At 34.8% G+C, this 19,610-nt stretch overlaps 1 protein-coding gene and 1 long non-coding RNA gene across 2 annotated transcripts; both read left to right on the forward strand.

The window, feature by feature from the left end:
• The first annotated feature begins 1,587 nt into the window (after window positions 1-1,587).
• Window positions 1,588-7,355, forward strand: LOC113697016 (amino acid transporter AVT1A-like). The gene is made up of 11 exons (XM_072055606.1): window positions 1,588-2,248; window positions 2,794-3,074; window positions 3,568-3,782; window positions 4,249-4,272; window positions 4,362-4,542; window positions 4,645-4,864; window positions 4,966-5,110; window positions 5,329-5,485; window positions 5,886-5,929; window positions 6,525-6,587; window positions 7,042-7,355. Exons 1-11 carry the CDS (start codon window positions 2,052-2,054, stop codon window positions 7,132-7,134), a joined length of 1,620 nt encoding a protein of 539 aa, XP_071911707.1. The 5' UTR covers window positions 1,588-2,051; the 3' UTR covers window positions 7,135-7,355.
• A 1,822-nt stretch (window positions 7,356-9,177) lies between these two features.
• LOC113697018 (uncharacterized) lies at window positions 9,178-18,770 on the forward strand. Its single transcript, XR_011817048.1, has 3 exons — window positions 9,178-9,394; window positions 11,004-11,269; window positions 17,782-18,770. It is a non-coding gene; the product is annotated as an uncharacterized lncRNA (long non-coding RNA).
• Window positions 18,771-19,610: the final 840 nt, after the last annotated feature.

A 19,610-nucleotide genomic window follows, 5' to 3' on the forward strand; every position in this document is an offset into this window, starting at 1 on the left:
CCCTAAATCACAAGTTTTAAATCATAGGTTTGGACTTGCAAGTATATTGTTTGAGTTGGCATTGATCTTTTTGTAATCAAGCATGTGCAATATATTGGTCAAAAGTTAAAAGAAAAAAAAATTCAAAAAATAACTTGACTTGGATTCAGTTGAAATTTGTTTAACATGATTATGAATTCTATCGTGAATATTTATATCCCTACCAAATAGTAGATGCATTGCGTTTGGAATTGGAGTTGTACTAATATTTTTGAAGTTTAAACTTTGGCTTAATACTAGGTTGCATGGTGACAATAATAGAATTTCTTTTTCCTTGGTTCCAAAGTGGAGACAACTGATATGTTTATTTTTGTCAAGTAATATGCTTATTTTCTTTCGACAAGAACAATTGATATAAGTTGAATACAAGATTTTGTATTCTTATGTATTCTCATACTATGTTGACCAAAAATATTTATCCCGAAAACTTCTAACTTCTTTTGACATTAATTTGTCGGTGAATCTTAAGTAAAAATTTCATCTTTGTATATATAAAAAAAGAAATTACTGAGAGTATTTAGCTCCAATTTACAAACCTAATCTTATATTTTATAATCAAACAATTGATATTGTATGAATTTTCTTTCTTCTCTTGATTCTTATTTCATTTAGTATTGATAAAATATTCATTTTATTGCAGGATAAAGATGGACAAGATGGTAAGCTATATCCATTATGCTAAGGTATATCGTTTTGAAAGTAGAAATGGGACTGGGACTGGGACTGGAAATATGAAACATCATCTTATTGTTTGTCCTAAATTACACACAAAGGCATTAGACAAGTACGCTTTTTTTTTGTAAATTTTTTTTTTTAAGCAGGGGATTCGAATTCGAAATCTCTCACCTACCCTCCCTTCTCCTACCACCCAACTAGGGGTGTTTTGCGAATCGAACCGATCGCGAGCGGTTCGAATACGAGCTCGAGTCGAGCTCGAGCTAATTAAGTCGATCTCGAGCTCGAGTTTGAGCTAAAAAACATTAAACTCGTTGGCTCGCGAGCTCAATTATATATATATTTTTTATTTTAATAATAAAATTATATATATATCCCTAATATTTTATTATTTGTTAAAAAAATATTATTTTATTCATTTTTTTTTAAAAAATTATTTTTTATTTTTGAAAAATAAAATAATAATAATTATTATTTTTTTATTTTTTAAGCTCGATCTCGACTCGAATTTGACTCGAGCTCGAGCTCGAGCTTGATATTTTGAGCTCGTCGAGTTCGAGCTCGAGTTCGAGCTTCACAAAATTAACTCGAGCTCGGCTCGATTAGCCAAAACTCAGATTCGAGCTCGACTCGTTTGCACCCCTACACCCAACCCAACACTCCCCCAGACAAGCACGTTATTGACACACACGTTATTGACACAAAGCATGGCTCTCTCATAGCATGGCCTTCATCGTAACTGCTAGAGTCGTCTACAATGTTCAATGTTCAGCCAGAATGTTCGGAGCCACTTCATTCATTTCACGTGCTGGAAGCACGAGAATTTTGAAATCCCATCCCATAATCCAATCCTTTATATTCCTACATTTGACACTTAGGTGGCACCCAGCAGGCTGCAAGATCAGCGTCGAACACCCTTTATCTCCAAGCCAAACCAAACCAGTCTTGCGCCCGCACCATACAGAATAATAATAATAATCATTCATTCAGATTTCAGAATACCACACACATTGCAACTCTGTCATCTTTGTCCATTTTCCTTACTTTGTCAGCATCTCAATCTCTTTCAACCTTTACGTAGTTGTGGTTTTGTCGTCATAACAATAATGTTCCAATTTCAGCCATCCACATGTTCATCGATTTCCTCCATTAATTTGGGTTAGACAAAATACAAGTCAGAAAAGGCATCGTATACGGCGTCAGTTTCTTGTCATTCAAACATCTGATCTCTCGCGGATATTCTGGAGGTTTAAACAAAAGCAAGCATTTATAGGAAAAGGGTCTGAGGATTTTGGTGTCGGGTTGAGGAATTAAAAAGCCTATTTGGAGGAGTAGCTATGACGAAAAAGGCGAAAGAGGAAGAGTTTTTGTTGGAAAGTGGGGAAGAGGATGGGGATGTAGAAGAGGGGATGGAGTCAGAAGAAGAAGAAGAAGAAGGAGACAAAAGTTTTGCTGATGTTGATAATGAAAGTGGAGGTCGTAGTTTTTCGCCTTCTTCTTCGTTTATTTCTCAGCAATGGCCTCAGAGTTACAAGTAAGTTTGTAATTTATGCGAATACAGCTTCGTACAGAAGCTCTGTTTCTTTTGTGCAATAGCAATTCGAACCTGAGGATTCATGGTAGAATTGATCAATTTGAAGCCTGATTACCTGATTTAGATTTACAACTAGTGGGCATGAGTAAAGTTTTGCTTTGGTACCAGGGAAAGTGGAGGAGGGGGATTCGTTCCCTACCAATCTGGTATTCCATGGGTGCTTGCATGAACTTTCTGCGTTTAGTCTATTGGGATTGAGTTATTTGCTGATTGGATGTTCTTATAACTTCAGTATTTGCCAAAATCAGTCCATGGTTGAGTTCTCTGGGCGTTGTAGTTCCAAGAAGATGGCATTTTCCATGTTTTAATACTCAAATTTGTGAGGTTATACTCTATGAGGTGCTCTGTTTTGCTTTTGAATCTTGATATATGCTTTTTAACATTTTTTTTTTATGACTCGAAAAGGATTTTAGTGACGATCACATCAATTTGATATGTTCTGCAAAGATGTTGGATGTACGTTTAATTTTTCCGTATTATTACAGAGAAACAACGGATTTCTACTCAATTGCAGCATCGCCAAATTTCGGAAATCTTCGGCGCATATCTGGTGCATTTTATCCTGACGGTAGCAGTCAGAATAGCTTGGACATTAGTAGGAAGACATCTTTGCTTTCCGAGTACAAGAACATAAATCAGAAAGGAGAAGTAGATAGGATATCTGCAAGGCAGTCCTCTTGGCTGGAAAAGAGTTCTGTTTACCGACAACTGACTGGAGAACTTCCTATTGGTCAGGGATGTAGCTTAACACAAACTGTATTCAATGGTAGGCATTTCCTGCATATCCTTTACAAGAATAACTGGCGTTTGTTTAAAGTATGCATACGCCCGTGGTTCGTTTGATTACCTATCTATGAAATTCTTAAAATTAGATTAAAATTCAGTAACAACTTTATTTATGAATGTGTTTTTCTTGTTTCTGCTACTCTTTGACATTCAGTCTCTCGTTTTTCTGGAATTTACCTATATGTTTTGAAAAGAAATTTCAGTTTCTCTTACTGAGGCTATGGACAAACACCATAAACATGTAAAGGGGGTGGAACAAATTCATTGTGGCTTGTGTACTTACTCATTTTAAGAGTGCAAAGCTGATACCTTACCATACATGGAGACAATAGTACAAATGACATAGTGGTATAAGCATGGTTGTATGAGAGTGTTTGTTGGGATATGAGGCAACAAGGACTGAAAATATTCGTTGTTTTTCTTGCGGAATTTATCTTGTTAATAACAGCCTTTTTTGTCTTGCAACGAAACAGGGATAAATGTTATGGCTGGAGTTGGACTTCTTTCTACACCTTACACTGTTAAAGAAGGTGGCTGGGCAAGTTTGTTTGTGCTTATTCTCTTTGCATGTGTCTGTTGCTATACTGCTGAACTTATGAGACACTGCTTTGAAAGCAAAGAAGGAATCTTAACCTTTCCAGACATGGGAGAGGCAGCATTTGGGAGATTTGGACGGATTTTAGTTTCTGTAAGTTTTTCTAAACTTGAACTCTAGCAGCTTTCATGCTTAATAATGACTGAGTGGTTTGATGTAGGAAACTTTAATTCTGTCGTCAACTATTCATTTGCAGTGGCATGGTTTTCTTTTTAATCTTCTTATGCTTGCTGACAAGATAGATGTCATATTTATGTAACATCATCAGCAATTAACCAACCACACAGAGTTCAGTAAAAATTATGAATGTGGGGTTAGTTCTGCAACTCTAGTCCTGATAGACTTATATAGTAATTCCCACAAAGACACTGTTGTGGCACTTAAACCTTTCTTACTAGCAGGCTAATTCTGATGCTGCCACCCTCCTGTTTCAATTAAATGGAAACAAGTAGGTGGAAAATGTAAGACAGTTAACGTGAATGCATAGTAGCTAAGCAATTAATTTGAAGTTTCACTTTGAGTTTTCACTGACTGACTGCTTTCTTGGGTTTTGGTGCAGATCATCTTGTATGCGGAATTATATGTACGCAAAGCACTTGCCTTACGTGTTGATATATCCCTTTGCAAGTTTATACTATCACGGGTTTCTAACACATATTCATTGGAGTGCAGACATCATGCGTGGAGTTTATAATTCTAGAAGGAGATAACCTGTCCAGATTATTCCCTCGAGCATCCATGGATTTTTCTGGTTTTCAACTGGATTCCACGCATTTGTTTGGAATTTTAACGGTTCTTGTCATTCTACCCACTGTCTGGGTAAAAGATCTACGCTTGATCTCTTATCTTTCAGGTCTTTGCGTTGCTCTGCTATTGTTTCTTATTAAGGTTTTGTTGTTTGAAAAGTGGGCTTATAATTTCTGCTTAATGTGAATGTTGACTGTGGTTTTTGCAGCTGGAGGGGTCATTTCAACTGTAATCGTAGTTTTGTGCCTATTTATTCTTGGCACGGTAGATCATGTTGGATTTGAACATAATGGTCCATTAGTGAACTGGAGCGGTATTCCTTTTGCTATTGGGGTCTATGGGTTCTGCTATTCAGGGCACTCTGTTTTCCCAAACATCTACCAATCAATGGCTGATAAAACCAAATTTACCAAAGCAGTGGTCATATGGTAAAAAGCACTTATCTTGTGCAAGTTTCCACATAAGCACACTTATCAGGTTAACTATATTTGACGTTCTTTGAATTGCAAATGTCAACTTGCTTGTGCAGTTTCGTGCTATGTGTTGCACTATATGGTGGTTCTGCAATCATGGGATTTCTTATGTTTGGTCAAAGCACAAAATCTCAGATTACTCTGAATTTGCCAAAACATGCAGTTGGTTCGAAAATTGCATTGTGGACGACAGTGAGTAAAATCTGAAATATCTGTCTATATCTCTTTGTACAATTATACATTTTGTTGGGTGCCCAACTTCAACGCAATGTTAATCATCTGGTTCTTTTCACTTTGTACAGGTTGTCACCCCACTCACTAAATATCCTTTGCTATAAGTTTTTGTTGTTGATAATATAAGCAATTTGTTTGTTATGTTATCATATGTTCTCGAGAACTGCTCTGATAAATTCCTTAACGCTCTGCTTAAATATGCCCTGTTGATGAATCCCTTGGCAAGAAGTATAGAAGAGTTGCTTCCCGCTAGGTTCTCTGATAATTTCTGGTGGTTCATTTCTGTAAGGACAGCAATTGTCCTATCTTCTCTCTGTGTTGCATTTCTTCTTCCTTTCTTTGGTAAGTAGTGCTTGTCTTATTTTTGCTCCTTTTGGGGCTTGACTTTCTTTAAACGTGAGAATGGGTTGGTGAGGCTATAATTCTGGTTTGAACATCGTTTAAGCAAGTTCATCACTCTTAATATCTGCAAGGAATCCTAATGAACTCTATCATAAATTGGCCTACTACATCCTCGTCTAATTTTCTTAATGATGCAAAGTTAAGTTAGTTGATGTCAACCAGAAAATATTTTGTCAACAGAAATCTTTGTTTAGTGACATAACTAATAGGTCCCCAAGAAGAAATTACCAATTAGAGTTTCTAAATCTGTGACATGATTGTTTGCTATTAGAGAGAGTTATTCTGCTGTCGTGACACAACAACCAGATCAACTCAAGTGTGTATTCTATCTCTGTTGTAGGTCTGGTGATGGCTCTAATTGGTTCGCTCTTTAGCATTCTTATGGTATGTCCAGTACACCTTTGTAAGCAGGAACTTTATGTTATTTGTAGAATGCCAAGTTTTCTTATGGGAGTGCTGGTCATTCACTAGCTTTATGTATTCATTAGGCATGTAAAGTTTCGTGGGAAATTATGTCAGTATTGTAAAGCACCTCACCTATATGGCTGTTCCACTTGTAACTGTTACTCAATTTTTGTCTGTAATTAGAGACTCACTAATCACTATTGGTTTAATTCTAATTTTCACCTCTTCCCATAGGCTGGAAAAGTTGTTCTTGAAGTGCCATGTATGTTGGGATGTGGAATCATACAGAGTGCTGTTTGTATTGCTTTTTCGTGTTCTAAACCAAGCTAGGTATCTTTTCAGGTGTAACTGGTTACTTGCATAATTAAAGAGTTTAAAAAAAAAATAAGAGGAGAATGGCAGAAAAAAGAGTTTACATTCCACTCCCACACTTCACACCTCAAAATGTTGATTCTTTTTCAATTGCCTTGACTTCTCATATTTCTCTCTTTTTTTTTGGCAAAAAATGTTATATGCTTCAATTGTTCTGTCATTTGCTGTTACTTGTCTATATAACACATGCCACTTGATCCAGGCAATTGTAATGCCAGCACTATGCTTTGTGAAAATATTGGGGAAAAAGGCAACCAGAACTCAGGTATGAGCAAGTCCTTGCACTATTTTGCTGTTGTAACATATATGAACTGCTTCTCTGTCTATCTGGTCCTTTTTCTCTGTACAAGGTGCAAGATGTGGGACAAAATGTTGGGAGGATTATAGACAAAACTTAGATTTTCGCCAAGATTCAGGAATCTGGATAAATTTTGTAGTCAAAACATATGTGATGAACATCTTTTTGGCAGGAAAAATTTCTTTGAGGATAAGTTTCTGAACTGTAGTAGATATGCAATATAACCACAACCTGCAGTATAACCACATGTAAAGCTAGCGATAATGGAAAGCATAGTCATTTGGGAAACCTAATAAGTTGCTATTAACTAGTCAAGATAGCAGAAGCATGCCCCAAGTGTTTCTTGTGTTTTATGTTACCTTGTCTTGTGTTGAATATAATTGCATCTTTTCACTTGATTACATGTGGCTTTTACTTCCAGGTTGTGCTCAGTATTGCTATTGTTGCACTGGGATTGGTGAGTGCATGCGTGGGGACTTATAATTCAGTATCAGATCTTGCCAAGAAATACTAAATTTCTGTAACATGAGAACTCATATTGTTGCCTTGTATCTGTAACATGTACTTGAAGTCCCTGTGACTATTTTTTTTTGTAGTGGATCTAATCTCATCAAGGCGTATTTGCACCAAAAAGGAGGAGGTTTTTTCAATCATAGTTGTGTATCTTTCTAATTAAATTCTCCTCCTTGTCATCTGTAATAACAGGAACTGCAATTAGAAGTAATCTTTCCAATAGCTGCTTCATTTCTTCTTTTCAAGATATGGTACATTCTTCCTTAACATGTCCATCCTTAAAGATATCACATGGTAAATTCTGGTTTCTGATGGGATGGCTTGCTTTATAAGAAAATGAAGAACAGATCTCAAGAAGATGAAATCTTTGACTTTGGCACCTTAAACCAATAATCAATCATGCCCATATAAATCCCATGCTTTTAACAGAAGAAAGTGCATTAATTATTGACCATGTTGACATTAGAAAAATCCCAAAAATTACTGCAACAAGTTAACCACATCAACAGTCTAAAATGTAGGAATAATTGTGATTTTTATGAGATCTTAGTGATTGAGGAAGCTGATGCAGGATTACAGAATTGACGAGTATGCACATTTTTATTTTTTATAAAATGACTTGTTTCTTGATATGTCGTGTCGGATGGCGAGAGAAACTGACTTATCCTTGATAGACCATGCCCACAATCTTTGTCGTTTGATGTTATTACACCATCATTGTTTCATAATTATTCACAACCTGCCATATGTTAGTGACAACTCTCCGGATGAGTTGTCTTGAAAAAGATCTGCGCTCTTATCAATTTTTTTTCATGTGTTCTAGCCATATGTTAGTGACAACTCTCCGGATGAGTTGTCTTGAAAAAGATCTGCGCTCTTATCAATTTTTTTTCATGTGTTCTAATCATGGTTCAAAGTCGTGATCGCGGTTGCGGTCGCGGCCTGGACCATTTCACATCGATCTCAGCATATCGATCGCAGTTTTGACTAGATGCGAATTTTTGAAATATTTAATATTCTAAAAATTGTAAAAAATATGATAAACAAAAATAATTAAAAAATTAGTAAAAATAATAAAAATTCGAGTTCGCTCGGAATGATTCGAAGTGACTCGGTGAGACTCGGCCGTTTCAACCTTTTACGGTGACATCTCGGCGAGTCACGTATCTCGGTATCGTTTCGTCGCAATTTCGTCTCTGACTAGGTCGAGACGGTGACGACTCGTCCGAATTTTCGAACCATGGTTCTAATCATGGATATTTTAAATAGAGCTATAAAACGAATGAATGAGTGCCTCTTGAGATCAGCCCAATACACACACACACACACACAAAAATCTACAGAAACCAAGACGGTTTCACTGAATCAGCCCCTGAATCGTCTCTCTGGCTGCTATCAACTGCTCTTTCATGTGCAGTAATTCCTCGATTTCAGTACAACCATTATGTAGACACCAAAATTTTGTCAAAATTTTAATATTTTCTTGAATACTTTTTATTGAATTATTTATTTTCTTACATTTTTTTATATATATTTACAGATTTGTTTCTTTTAAAAAAAAAGATAAAAAAAGAAAGAGGAAGTGGCGTTGGATATCATGATGGCTGGCCACCAAATTTTGCTTTGACCAAGCTTTGGCGGACAAGATTCCAGAAAGGAATGGAAGAAGCAATGAAAAAGGCCAAAAAGCAAAAGAAGAAGGAAAAGGAGCTTTTGGCTTCCATTATTGGCACTTTCCAGGGGCGGATTTAAGGTGGGGGCACGGGCCCCCACTGCCCCCCATAAATCCTTATAATATATATACATATTTAACTTAGTTTTGACTATGCCTCACTTGACCACTTCCCAAATTTTATTTTCTATTCTGTTCCAATTTGTCCCCCCACAGGCTACAACCACCGACAGTTCTCTTTCTTAATACACAATTTATTGGTCCCATTTTTTTTGTCCCCACTTGGCCACTTCCCACCTTTCTTATTCCACACTCGACGTCTCTTTCTTGGTTCCTATTTTCCTTCTTCCGTCATTTCGTCCTCTAGTTTCTTATTCCCAATTTTCTTCTTTCGTCATTTAGTCCGTTTTCCTTTCTCCGTCATTTAGTCCTCTGGTTTCGTATTCCCAATTTAGTCCTCTAATTTCTGGTTTCCTATTTTCCCCTCAAGACCCCAACAGAGCCACAATCGGGAGACCATCTACAACTCTGCCACTGATTTGCAATTCTTTCCACCAATTTTAGAAGACCATCTGACCATCAAAATCAGGTTCTAACTTCTAAACAATTACTTCTTATTATTATTATTTTAAATTTGTTGGCAAATATATTTCTAGAGCATGAGACTATTACTGTTTTAAATAAATTTGAAAACTGATTAGTTAATGTAACAACTAATAAATGGGTTATTTGATAAATATTTTAACTTGTGAAATTGTGCTTTTATGGATTATGGATATATAATTTATTTTTATTTTCCTTGATTAGTTTCTTATATTGGAGTTAATGTAATGATGAATAGAGGGCCATTTGACATATATTTTAACTTTTAAATTATTCTTGTATGGATTCTTTTGAGTTTTTATCTAATTGACTTGATTAGGTTCATATGTTGTGATTATTGATTTGATATATTAAATTAGTAATGAATAAATAACTTTAAATTGTGAAATAGTTTTTGGATAGATTTTATTGTACATTTAATATTTTAATTGGATCAGTATCTTATATATTGATTTTAATTTTTTTAGCTATGGAGAGATATTTCAAGAGGAAATCAATGGAAAAAGAGTCATCTAATAAAGAAGAAGCCAAGGATAATGAAAGTGCAAAAAATGACAATAAAAGAAATTGCTTGGGGATTAACTTCGATGAATTACCTGCTGATCCAGCCCAAAGAAAAAAAATTGGGGATTATCATCCAAAGTTTCCAAGCAACAATTACAAGCTACTAGGGAAGATGGATGGGATTTTTTGCTTGATGAAGTTTGTTCGTTTTGTGAAAAACATGAGATCATCATTCCGAAAATGGATGAAATATTCATTAATAGTGGGAGATCTCGAAGAAAAGTTCAGCAAATTACAAACCTTCACTACTATCGAGTTGAGCTATTTTGTGCTGTAATAGATTTACAACTCCAAGAACTCAACAATCGGTTCAATGAAGTCAATATGGAGTTGCTTCTTTGTATGGCATGCTTGAACCCAAGTGATTCCTTTGCAGCATTTGACAAGAAAAAGTTGATTCGTTTTGCAGAACATTATCCTTGTGAATATTCTAAGTTGGATATTCTTGCACTTGACATTGAATTGGATACTTATATTAATGACTTGGAATCAGCTAAGGAATTTCTCGATTTAAGGAAAATCTCTGATCTAGCTCAAAGGTTGGTAGAGACTAAGAGAGATATTGTGTATCCATTGGTTTATATGCTCTTAAAGTTAGCTTTGATTTTGCCTGTTGCTACAGCTACAGTAGAAAAGGGTTTTTTCAGCTATGAATATAGTGAAGAATCGGTTACAAAATAGAATAGGAGACACTTGGATGAATGATTGTTTAGTTACTTATATTGAGAAAAATATATTTCGTGAAATTCAAAATGAGAAAGTTGTAAACCGTTATCAAAATATGAAAACTCGTCGTGAGCAATTGTAAATAGTTTAGTTTGCTTTTGAAATAAAATTATTATTACATTAATAATTTTGAGTTTAATTTTTACATTTTTCATAGATTATACGTATCATTTGTACTTGTTGGTGAATTTATTTATTTTTTTGCTGAAAAAACTAGAAAAAGAGTAAATAAAAAAATTAGTATTATTTTTGCCCCCACTAAGATTTCTTTCTGGCTCCGCCCCTGGCACTTTCTCTTGGACAAGACAAAGGGACAAGAAGCAAGAGAGGAAGTAGAAGAGGGGGCGGAAGAGAAAAACAACGGAGAGATCAGAGGGAGAGAGAAAAAAAAACAAAAACAAAAACAGCAAAAAGAAATTTGGTGGAGAAAATGACTGGAAGTTCTTTGAATCTGGCTCCAAACTCGCTGCTTCAATATATCTGGCTCAGCCTGTAATCTCGCGTACCACTTCGTCAGATTTATTTCCATCCGCGTTTTTTTTCGCTCAAATCAGTCAAGAAGCATTTCCAGGTAAGCCAAAACTTTTCTTTGCTCAATCTGACATTCGTATAAGGATTTGGGTGCTGTGGGTTTTATTTTGTACAAGTTTCATGATTTAGTAAAGCTTATGTGTATGAAAATTTATCACTTAAATGCTTTTGGAGGATTTTTAGATGAGGTTCTGTTTGTTTTGATTAAAAATTTTTAGGTTTCGATTTTTTTTAGATGAAAGCTGAAGTCACTTATTTGTTCTTTGCATTTCGTTTGCCTTCTGTTGCTTTGGATCCCTTGAATGGAATGTTTTGTTATGAAGTTTTGTTGAGAAAATGGATTAAGGTCTTTGTATTGATTTAGTTGACGAATTGTTAGCTTTTGTTCGAGTTTTCTTGGCATAAATGCATCTGGGTTGATGAACGAAAGTTGCAGAGAATCTTCTGAATTGCTGAGGAAGAAGAAAGCTTTCGAAGGTTGCATGAATAATCTGAAAAAATTTCATATTTATTCCCCAACTTTTACTTAATTCTAGTATGGCCCAAACACTTTTGCAATCGAACCATTTATGCCCTATTGAGTTCTGATCCTATTTCCCATGTTTAAATGCTTTTTTAAGTAGATTAATTCTGGAATTTAATGCATAATCAGAGCTTAGTAATTTTTAGTTGAGTTTTTATCTTGTTGGGTTTTCATAAAATAAGATGAGATTTGGTTTGGAATTGTTGGTTGGGTTTGACCAATGAGTTGTTGACTTTTTTTCTGGGTTGTTGACATGGGCTTTAGGAATAAAGCCCATATATTTTTAGTTGGGTTTTGCTTGGACCTAAGATAGGCTGGCCTGCTTGTCTTCTTAGGGCTTTCAGTCGGGCTGAGAGGATCTTGGCCTGAAAAATAAGAAAAATGGCCCAATGGCCTGATGCTAGTTTAAGAGATCAGATCCGTAAATTGCATATGGGTCCCTATACTTTTGTGTATTTTCATTGTGGTTCTAAATACTTTGATTACTTTCAATTATGTCCATTTTTAATTGCAAATAGGTCCTTAAATTTTATTTTTCTTTAATTTAGACTCCATATTTTTGTGATAATTATAATTTGATCTTCAAAAATTTTTTGCAATTAGATCTCTGATAGATTTGATTTTCTTAAATAGAAGTTTCTTTTATTCTTTAATTATTGATTACACTTCATTTAAGTGTTTCACTTGATTGATTTCATATTTATTTTCATTTTTTATGATTTATTTGTCAATTAAATTGGTGCCTTGATGATTTTTGTTAATTTTGGAGTTAAATAGAGCAAATCCAATTCCCCATTAGCTACTACGTCAAGGAAGGTATTTTCTTGTGTCATTTTAAATTTTCATATGTGCTCCTATGTGATTTTATGTGTGTAATTGCATTTTTTGAATTTTATTTTATTTTATTTAGTTATTCATTTTATTTGTTTTTAATTTTATATATTTACTTTAATTTAATTTTTGATTATTTGAGAGGCATTTAAATGCCAAATTGTAATAGTTAGGTTATTATTATTTTTTATTTATTCTTTACCCCTTTAGATTGTAATTAGGCTCCCCGATGTAATAGATATGTTTTTTTTTGCGTGTTTATGTGACTTATGTGTTATGTGCTTTATCCGCTTTTCATAGGATTTTTGCATATAGATATTATGTTTATGTGTTATGTGGTACGTGCTCTTATGTGTTTTTGTTTTAATTTATGCTTTATGTGTTTACTATATATTGTTAATACATTATGTCACCACACTAGTCCAACGCTAGTTGTGGTTTCTCCTTCCATTTACTTGCTAGTCCAATATTAGTAAGGATTTTTAGAAATGGACTAATCCAACGCTAGACCCTTAGATCGTTCCTACGTTAGATTCATCTTTGTATGATACTTATTACATTTTCATGCATATTTTTTTAGGATCTTTTTTCATTTGCATGATATTTCCTATTATATTATTCTCTACCCCTTACCCTCTATATGTGTTAATCATGACATTTAGAATTGCATCTCATTTAAACTAGTTCATTTACTTGTCTATGTTAGGAAAATTAGTCTTTAAACATGGGAAATGGGTGATTATAACTTTTTAGTTTAAATACCCATTAATTCCTATATAAGAAAATTATGTCGCGAGTTTTTGTCTCTCATACCCAGTATGTTGCATTCCCTTTTTCTTTGATCACTTATATCTATGTATATAATTTAATTTTTTCTTTTCTTTTAATTTCATCATTTGCATACTCGTGACAATTTCAAGGAATTATTTTGGCCTTCGCAATTAATGTGATTGGTCAATTAAACTCTTGAATGAACATTTTGTCCCTCTCGATGTTTTTATTTCATCCATGTAGGAAACATCCAAATGTGATAAGATTAAGGGTTAGATTAGGAAAATTTTGACTAAACCTCGCAATTAGCTTAGACTAGGTTGAAATGGTGCCTTAGGTTTGAGTTAATTGAACCTTTGCCTTTCCTTTGTTCAATCGTGACTTCCGAACTCATTTTCTCTTACTTTTCAAAGACCTGGAGTTGTCGAAAAGGGTTTTATTTTTATTTATTTTTTTAATTTTTTTTTGTCAAAAATTTTTTTAGGTGACTTGGTACATCCAAACTTAATACCAAGTGGCGACTCCTAATTTTTCTTAAAAATCCTTTTAGATTAAATTTTGGACCCAAATTATCGCATTTTTAAAGTTCCATTTTAGGTCTCTTTTCACTTATTTTAAAATAAAATCACATCTTTCATAAACCTTTTATTTTTCCATCGCGAAAAATAAGGCGCGACACATCCACGTCTATGCCATTCAACCATTCTCTCAAACCGTTGCTCGTACTTGCACAAAAAGCATTCGCATCCTTCGCACCTTTTTCCAAATCCAACCCATTAAATGTAGCACCACCAGAAGTAGGGCCGGTACCCTTGTTCAGAGCATTATTCTCATGCTATGTTGACCAAACACATTTTTCCTAAAAACTTTTAATTTCTTTTGACATTAATTTGTCAGTGAATCTTAAGTAAAAATTTCATCTTTGTATAAAAAAAATGAAATTACTAAGAGTATTTAACTCCAATTTACAAAGCTAATCTTATAATCTATAATCAAACAATTGATGTTGTATGAATTTTCTTCCTTCTCTTGATTCTTATCTCATTCAGTATTGATAAAATATTCATTTTATTGTAGGATAAAGATGGCCTAGATGGTAAGCTATATCCATTATGCTAAAGTATATCGTTTTAAAAGTAGAAATAGGACTGGAAACATGAAACATCATCTTATTGTTTGTCCTAAATCAAACACGAAAAACATTAGACAAGCACGTTATTGACACAAAGCATGGCTCTCTCAAAAATCCTAAACTTAACAAGAGAAGTTTAGAGAGTTATTCATTTCTTTTCTGCATGATATGCCTTTCACATTTGTTGAATATGAGGGGATTAGCCATTAGGGAGATTTTTGAGTACTTAAATCCAGAGGTGAAGCATATCACTAGGAATCCTACCTGTGAGAACCCCGAAAAAAAAAATATATATATATATATATATATTCATGCATATTTCACTTGCATTTTGACTCTTTAATAAATTCTAGCATTATTTCCACTTGTCTTTAAATAAGTGCGTAAAAACAATTTTTATGTGATAAATAATATAATTGTGCTAAAATATTAAATTACATGGTTTTGTTAAGTTAAATTAACATCTCTTGAGGTAGATTATTTCATAGTCTTAAAATAAATTCTTTGTATTCCGATAGCTAGTTTTAATCGTTAATAATGTTAAGTGTTAATAGGAACCTTAGCAATAAGATGAAGTTGGTAAATTTTAGACAAAACCGTTACAAGTGCACTTAGTATACTTAGGACGTTAAAATCTCGATAATCGAATCTTTGCGAGAATAGTATATTATTAGGCATTCAAATTACAATTGGGGTAAATTTTGGAATTAGATTAAGAATAAGGACTTAAGTGAAAATTCGGAGGAAACGTGAAAAGAGTAAAATAGCCTCCACCACCTCGGAAGTTACCATGCAACCACCAAGGATCCATTGGCCAACCTTTTAAAATCACGATTCCATTTCTGCCGGATCACACTTCCTTTCTCCTCTCAAACACTCAACCTCCTCCATCCGCGATTCATCTTCATTTCAGCACCCCATCTCCACTCCACTATCACACCTCAAACCACAACAACATTCTCTCTTTGCCTTGTATTATCGACCGAGAGTGAAGAGCCGAGCTTCCCATTTTCCTGCCTGATCAGAAGCTTGAGCAAGGGAGGAAGTTGCGCAAGTTGCTTTCTTAAATTGTTCGCGAGTGAGTGTGAGAGATAACTGCGTGAGTTTTATCATCCTCTTCCTCACTGCCTAGAGCTTCCATTCCTTTCTTCAACCTCAACCAGCTACGATCATCCTCCATTCCATTCCGCGTGCAAGCTTGAGCAAGAGAGGGAGTGGCGGATTGCAATTTCTGGACAGTCGAGAGGAGGAAAATATTTTTGCAGCTAGCCGAGGGTGTTGAGCTCCAAACTGAGGTAATTTCCGGACTTAGTATAGATGTTTATAGGTTGATGAAGTTGTTTAAGGGCATGCATATGGGATTGTGCGGTTGGATGTCAAAATTTAGTTGCAAGAAATCTGGTTGTGAAGGAATCAGAATTGCCGAGAGCTTGAGCTGGAATTTCAGCTTTAACTTGCTAATTTGTGATGATCTGAGCTTAGTTTTGGACCCAATCTGATAGATAGCCTTTATTTGGTGTTGCATGTGAACTTTATGGCCAGGAATTCGGTTGCATGGCTGGAAAATTTAATTGGAAGTTGCTGGACTGCTAAACTAATCTTCCAGCTTAGCCGATGGAGTTGTTTTGGGAATTGTATGGGTATTTTAGTATGAAATTTGCTGGAAAGTGTTTGATTCTCACTTGGTTGCGTGTTTAGCTAACTAAATACTGGATGATTAAGCCCTGCATGAGATTTATTAGCAGTGTGTAAACCAGAAATTTGAAGGAAAACAAAATCTGGATGCATGCATGTCAATCGAGTGGGTTGGAATGAAATTTCTGGTTGGATGATTTTTTTTTTATGATGTCCGCACTTGGATTGGATCAAAGCTGATTGATAGTTAATTATTTTGATCATGCATGAAGCTGAGATGAGTCGTGTTTAATAAAAAAAAAGAGAGAAAGAAAAGAATGCTGAATTGCGGCCGAAAGAAGAGGTTGAGCCTTTAATTAGTTTTCCTTTGAATTTTAACTAAGATTTTCATATGGAATGTTTAAGATTTACTTGTAGCTTGCTAATCACCTTTTGTATGTTGTTAAGTAAAAATTGAAGAAAAATCTGAATTTTAGAATTATTTGGGAGTCAAGTTGGCTGTGGTTTTTCTTCTTGTTCTGGGTTGAACATTTAACTAGTTTCTCTCGAATTTTTAGCTAAGCCTCTCGTATTGGACGTTAAGAGTAGTTCGTGGTTGGTTAATTTTCTTTTGCATGATAAGAGTTTAGTGTACTTAGCAAGTAAGAGATGGAGATTTAATAGACATCTTGAATTGACATTTGCTAGAATTTTTCTTGACTATCAAAGCAAGAAAGGAAAGTATGAAATTCTAGAGTTATTTGAATGTAAGCTAGCCGTGACTTATCTTTTATACTTGAGTTAGATTTCTGTTGTTTATGGCAAGGAATGTTTGTTTGATACCAAGAGCTAATGATTGATGAATCTCTTGGCCATTTGAGTAGTTTTTGCAAGAATTTAATCTTTGGTGAATTTGTTCAAGTGCTTGGCTAAAATGTACTTGGAAGGTCCATGGTTTGTGATTTGGAATTTGTTTTGGATACCTTGGACTTCCTTTGCTGAATTTTGTTTGGAATAAAATCTGTTGAGACCTAGGGCTAATGATTGATGAAGCCCTAGCGAGATTTATATTCGAATTGTGTTTCAGCTATTATGGCAATTTGGAAGACAATGTGCCAATGAATTGGAATCGTGAAGTCCATTTTAGTCTTTTGAATTCAAGTAACTTTAAATCAAGCCTTGTGGGAATATTTTGCCTTAATATCAAGTTGTATATATATTGAGTGTAGTACGTTAATATTAAAATTTAGATATCGGGACTTTTAAAACCTTGCCGACTAGTTAATGCTTTTCTTTGCTCAAATCAATTTTATTACCTTTAGGGAATAATTGCATTAACTCCCAAACTTTAAGTTTTTCATAAAATTATCCTTGACTAGTTGTTTTAGAGGAAATTTGTTAAAAACACTAGATTTGAATAATTTCAAATAAAAGACATAGAAAACTTGTTCGGCAAGAAAACTTGTTTGAATTTATTTGGTCCTAGTTTGCCCCTCTAGAAGGGAAATACCTTTAAAGAAACCATACGAAATATTTTGTCACTTTTACTAGTCTTGGTTCTAAGAAAATTATTAATTTATTCAGAGAAAATAAACTAGTTTTATACTAGATAATCTTTTATATATATATAAGCCAAGAGTTTGTTTAGTAAAACTTATAGTTTTTAAAACTTGGATTCTAGGGTTTAGCGAGGACGTGGATTTTGATTCCCAACTTGACTGGTGACTTCACTCTTGGTGAGTGTCCCTGCTTGTTTTATGCTTACTTGATTAAAGCGCTTTCTTGACTTGATATGTGATATTTGAAAAAATGGTTTTTGATCCATCGAAGTGAGCAGTGTGTACTTTATCACACTAGCCGTTCGAGTGGTGACTTGCTTGAAATGTTTTCATGAATACTTGCTTGCACTTGTTAATCACTAGGCAGGGGAGTGTACTACACCTTAATGGTGGAAAGGACTCTTACCCTGACCTGGTAATCTCTTGTTGGACGTAACGTCGTTGGATGAATTCCTCGACTAGTCCCTAATCTCTTGTTGGACGCAACGTCGTTGGATGAATTCCTCGACTAGTCCCCAATCTCTTGTTGGACGCAACGTCGTTGGATGAATTCCTCGACCAGTCCCTAAGGTATACTCGAGTATTACCACTCTCGTGTTTGTCGTGCAGGCCCGGTAAAGGGGTATGATTGGTGGCCGGAGTTAAGAAAAATAAGAAGATCTACATGGACCTTAGGTAGTGAAAGTTGACGGAGGGTCGGCTACGGAAAATTTTGATCAAGTTCGTGGTGAATGGCTCCTGAGAGCCCCTGTATCCTATCTTGTGCTGTTATACGCTTTCCTAATTGTCCAATTTGTGAAATTGTTACTCGCTGTTTGATTTATTTGATTGCATGTTTTGGGGTACCACTGAGCTTTAGCTCACCCCATGTTTATTTGTTTTCCTTGACAGGTCTTGACGTTTGAGAAATCTGAGCCTACTTATATTTGCTTATGAATGTATTTGAACCTTGTGACTTTGATTTGCAGTTCGTAATGTAATTCGAATAAAACAATGTACTTTTGTCTTGGGTTACCACTTGAAACTGGAAAAATGTAAACCCTAATTTTGATATTTGGCTCGTATGTAAACATTTGCGTCGTATGAATATATACTTTTGAAGTTGTTTGAATTTACTACTTGGTTGTAACGCGTGAGATATTTAAGAGCCGTCGGTTGGCTATCTTAAAGTGCTGTTGTCTCTGAAGTTAATGTGGTCTTAGTTATTGATCTATTTTGGAGGATCAATACTGTAATAATTTAGGCTATACTTCGGAAGGATTTGGGCTAGATTTCTTGCGTGAGTCCTGATGAGAGTTAGGCAGACGGCCCGCCAACCCTCTGGTTCGCCTTAGGGGAAAGTGGGGTCGCCACACTACCAAAATCGATATCCTAAAAATGCATGTAATAAAGTCTAAGAAGGTGAAAGTTATGCTATTTGATTGCTAAAACAGAATTTGTTTTACTTGTGATTTGTGGATGTCGATTGCTATTGATGGCTATACTTCTCTTACAGCCTATTTCATTGACAATGAATAGAGCTTATAAAAAGAAGGGATAATTTCAGAAACCTTCCCTGAGGTTTCTGACAATTTCAAACAGCTCTCCTCATGTTTTGAAAATTACGCATACCTCCTCTAGAACATAAGTTTGGGTTTCACATTGATGATGTAAGACCAAAAAGTATATGAATGCCCAAAATTGCCCTCATCTAATTTTCAGAGTATGAATAGTCATTAAATTTTTTTAAAAATAAAAAATACACTTGTATACTACAAAATTATGAGTTTTATTACTTAGCCAATGTCCTGATATTTTCCATTCCATGGTTTCCTACATCCACCCAAAATTTCAAACTCTTATCACTTCTTCTTTTTTCAAACAAACTCTTTATTTTAGATGACAAAATCCACCATCATAATTCCTACCTTTATAATCTTTACTTCTCTATAGGTTTCTTCCATATATTGCC

This window comes from Coffea arabica, chromosome 6e (assembly GCF_036785885.1).
Source record: "Coffea arabica cultivar ET-39 chromosome 6e, Coffea Arabica ET-39 HiFi, whole genome shotgun sequence".
Taxonomy (NCBI): Eukaryota; Viridiplantae; Streptophyta; class Magnoliopsida; order Gentianales; family Rubiaceae; genus Coffea; species Coffea arabica.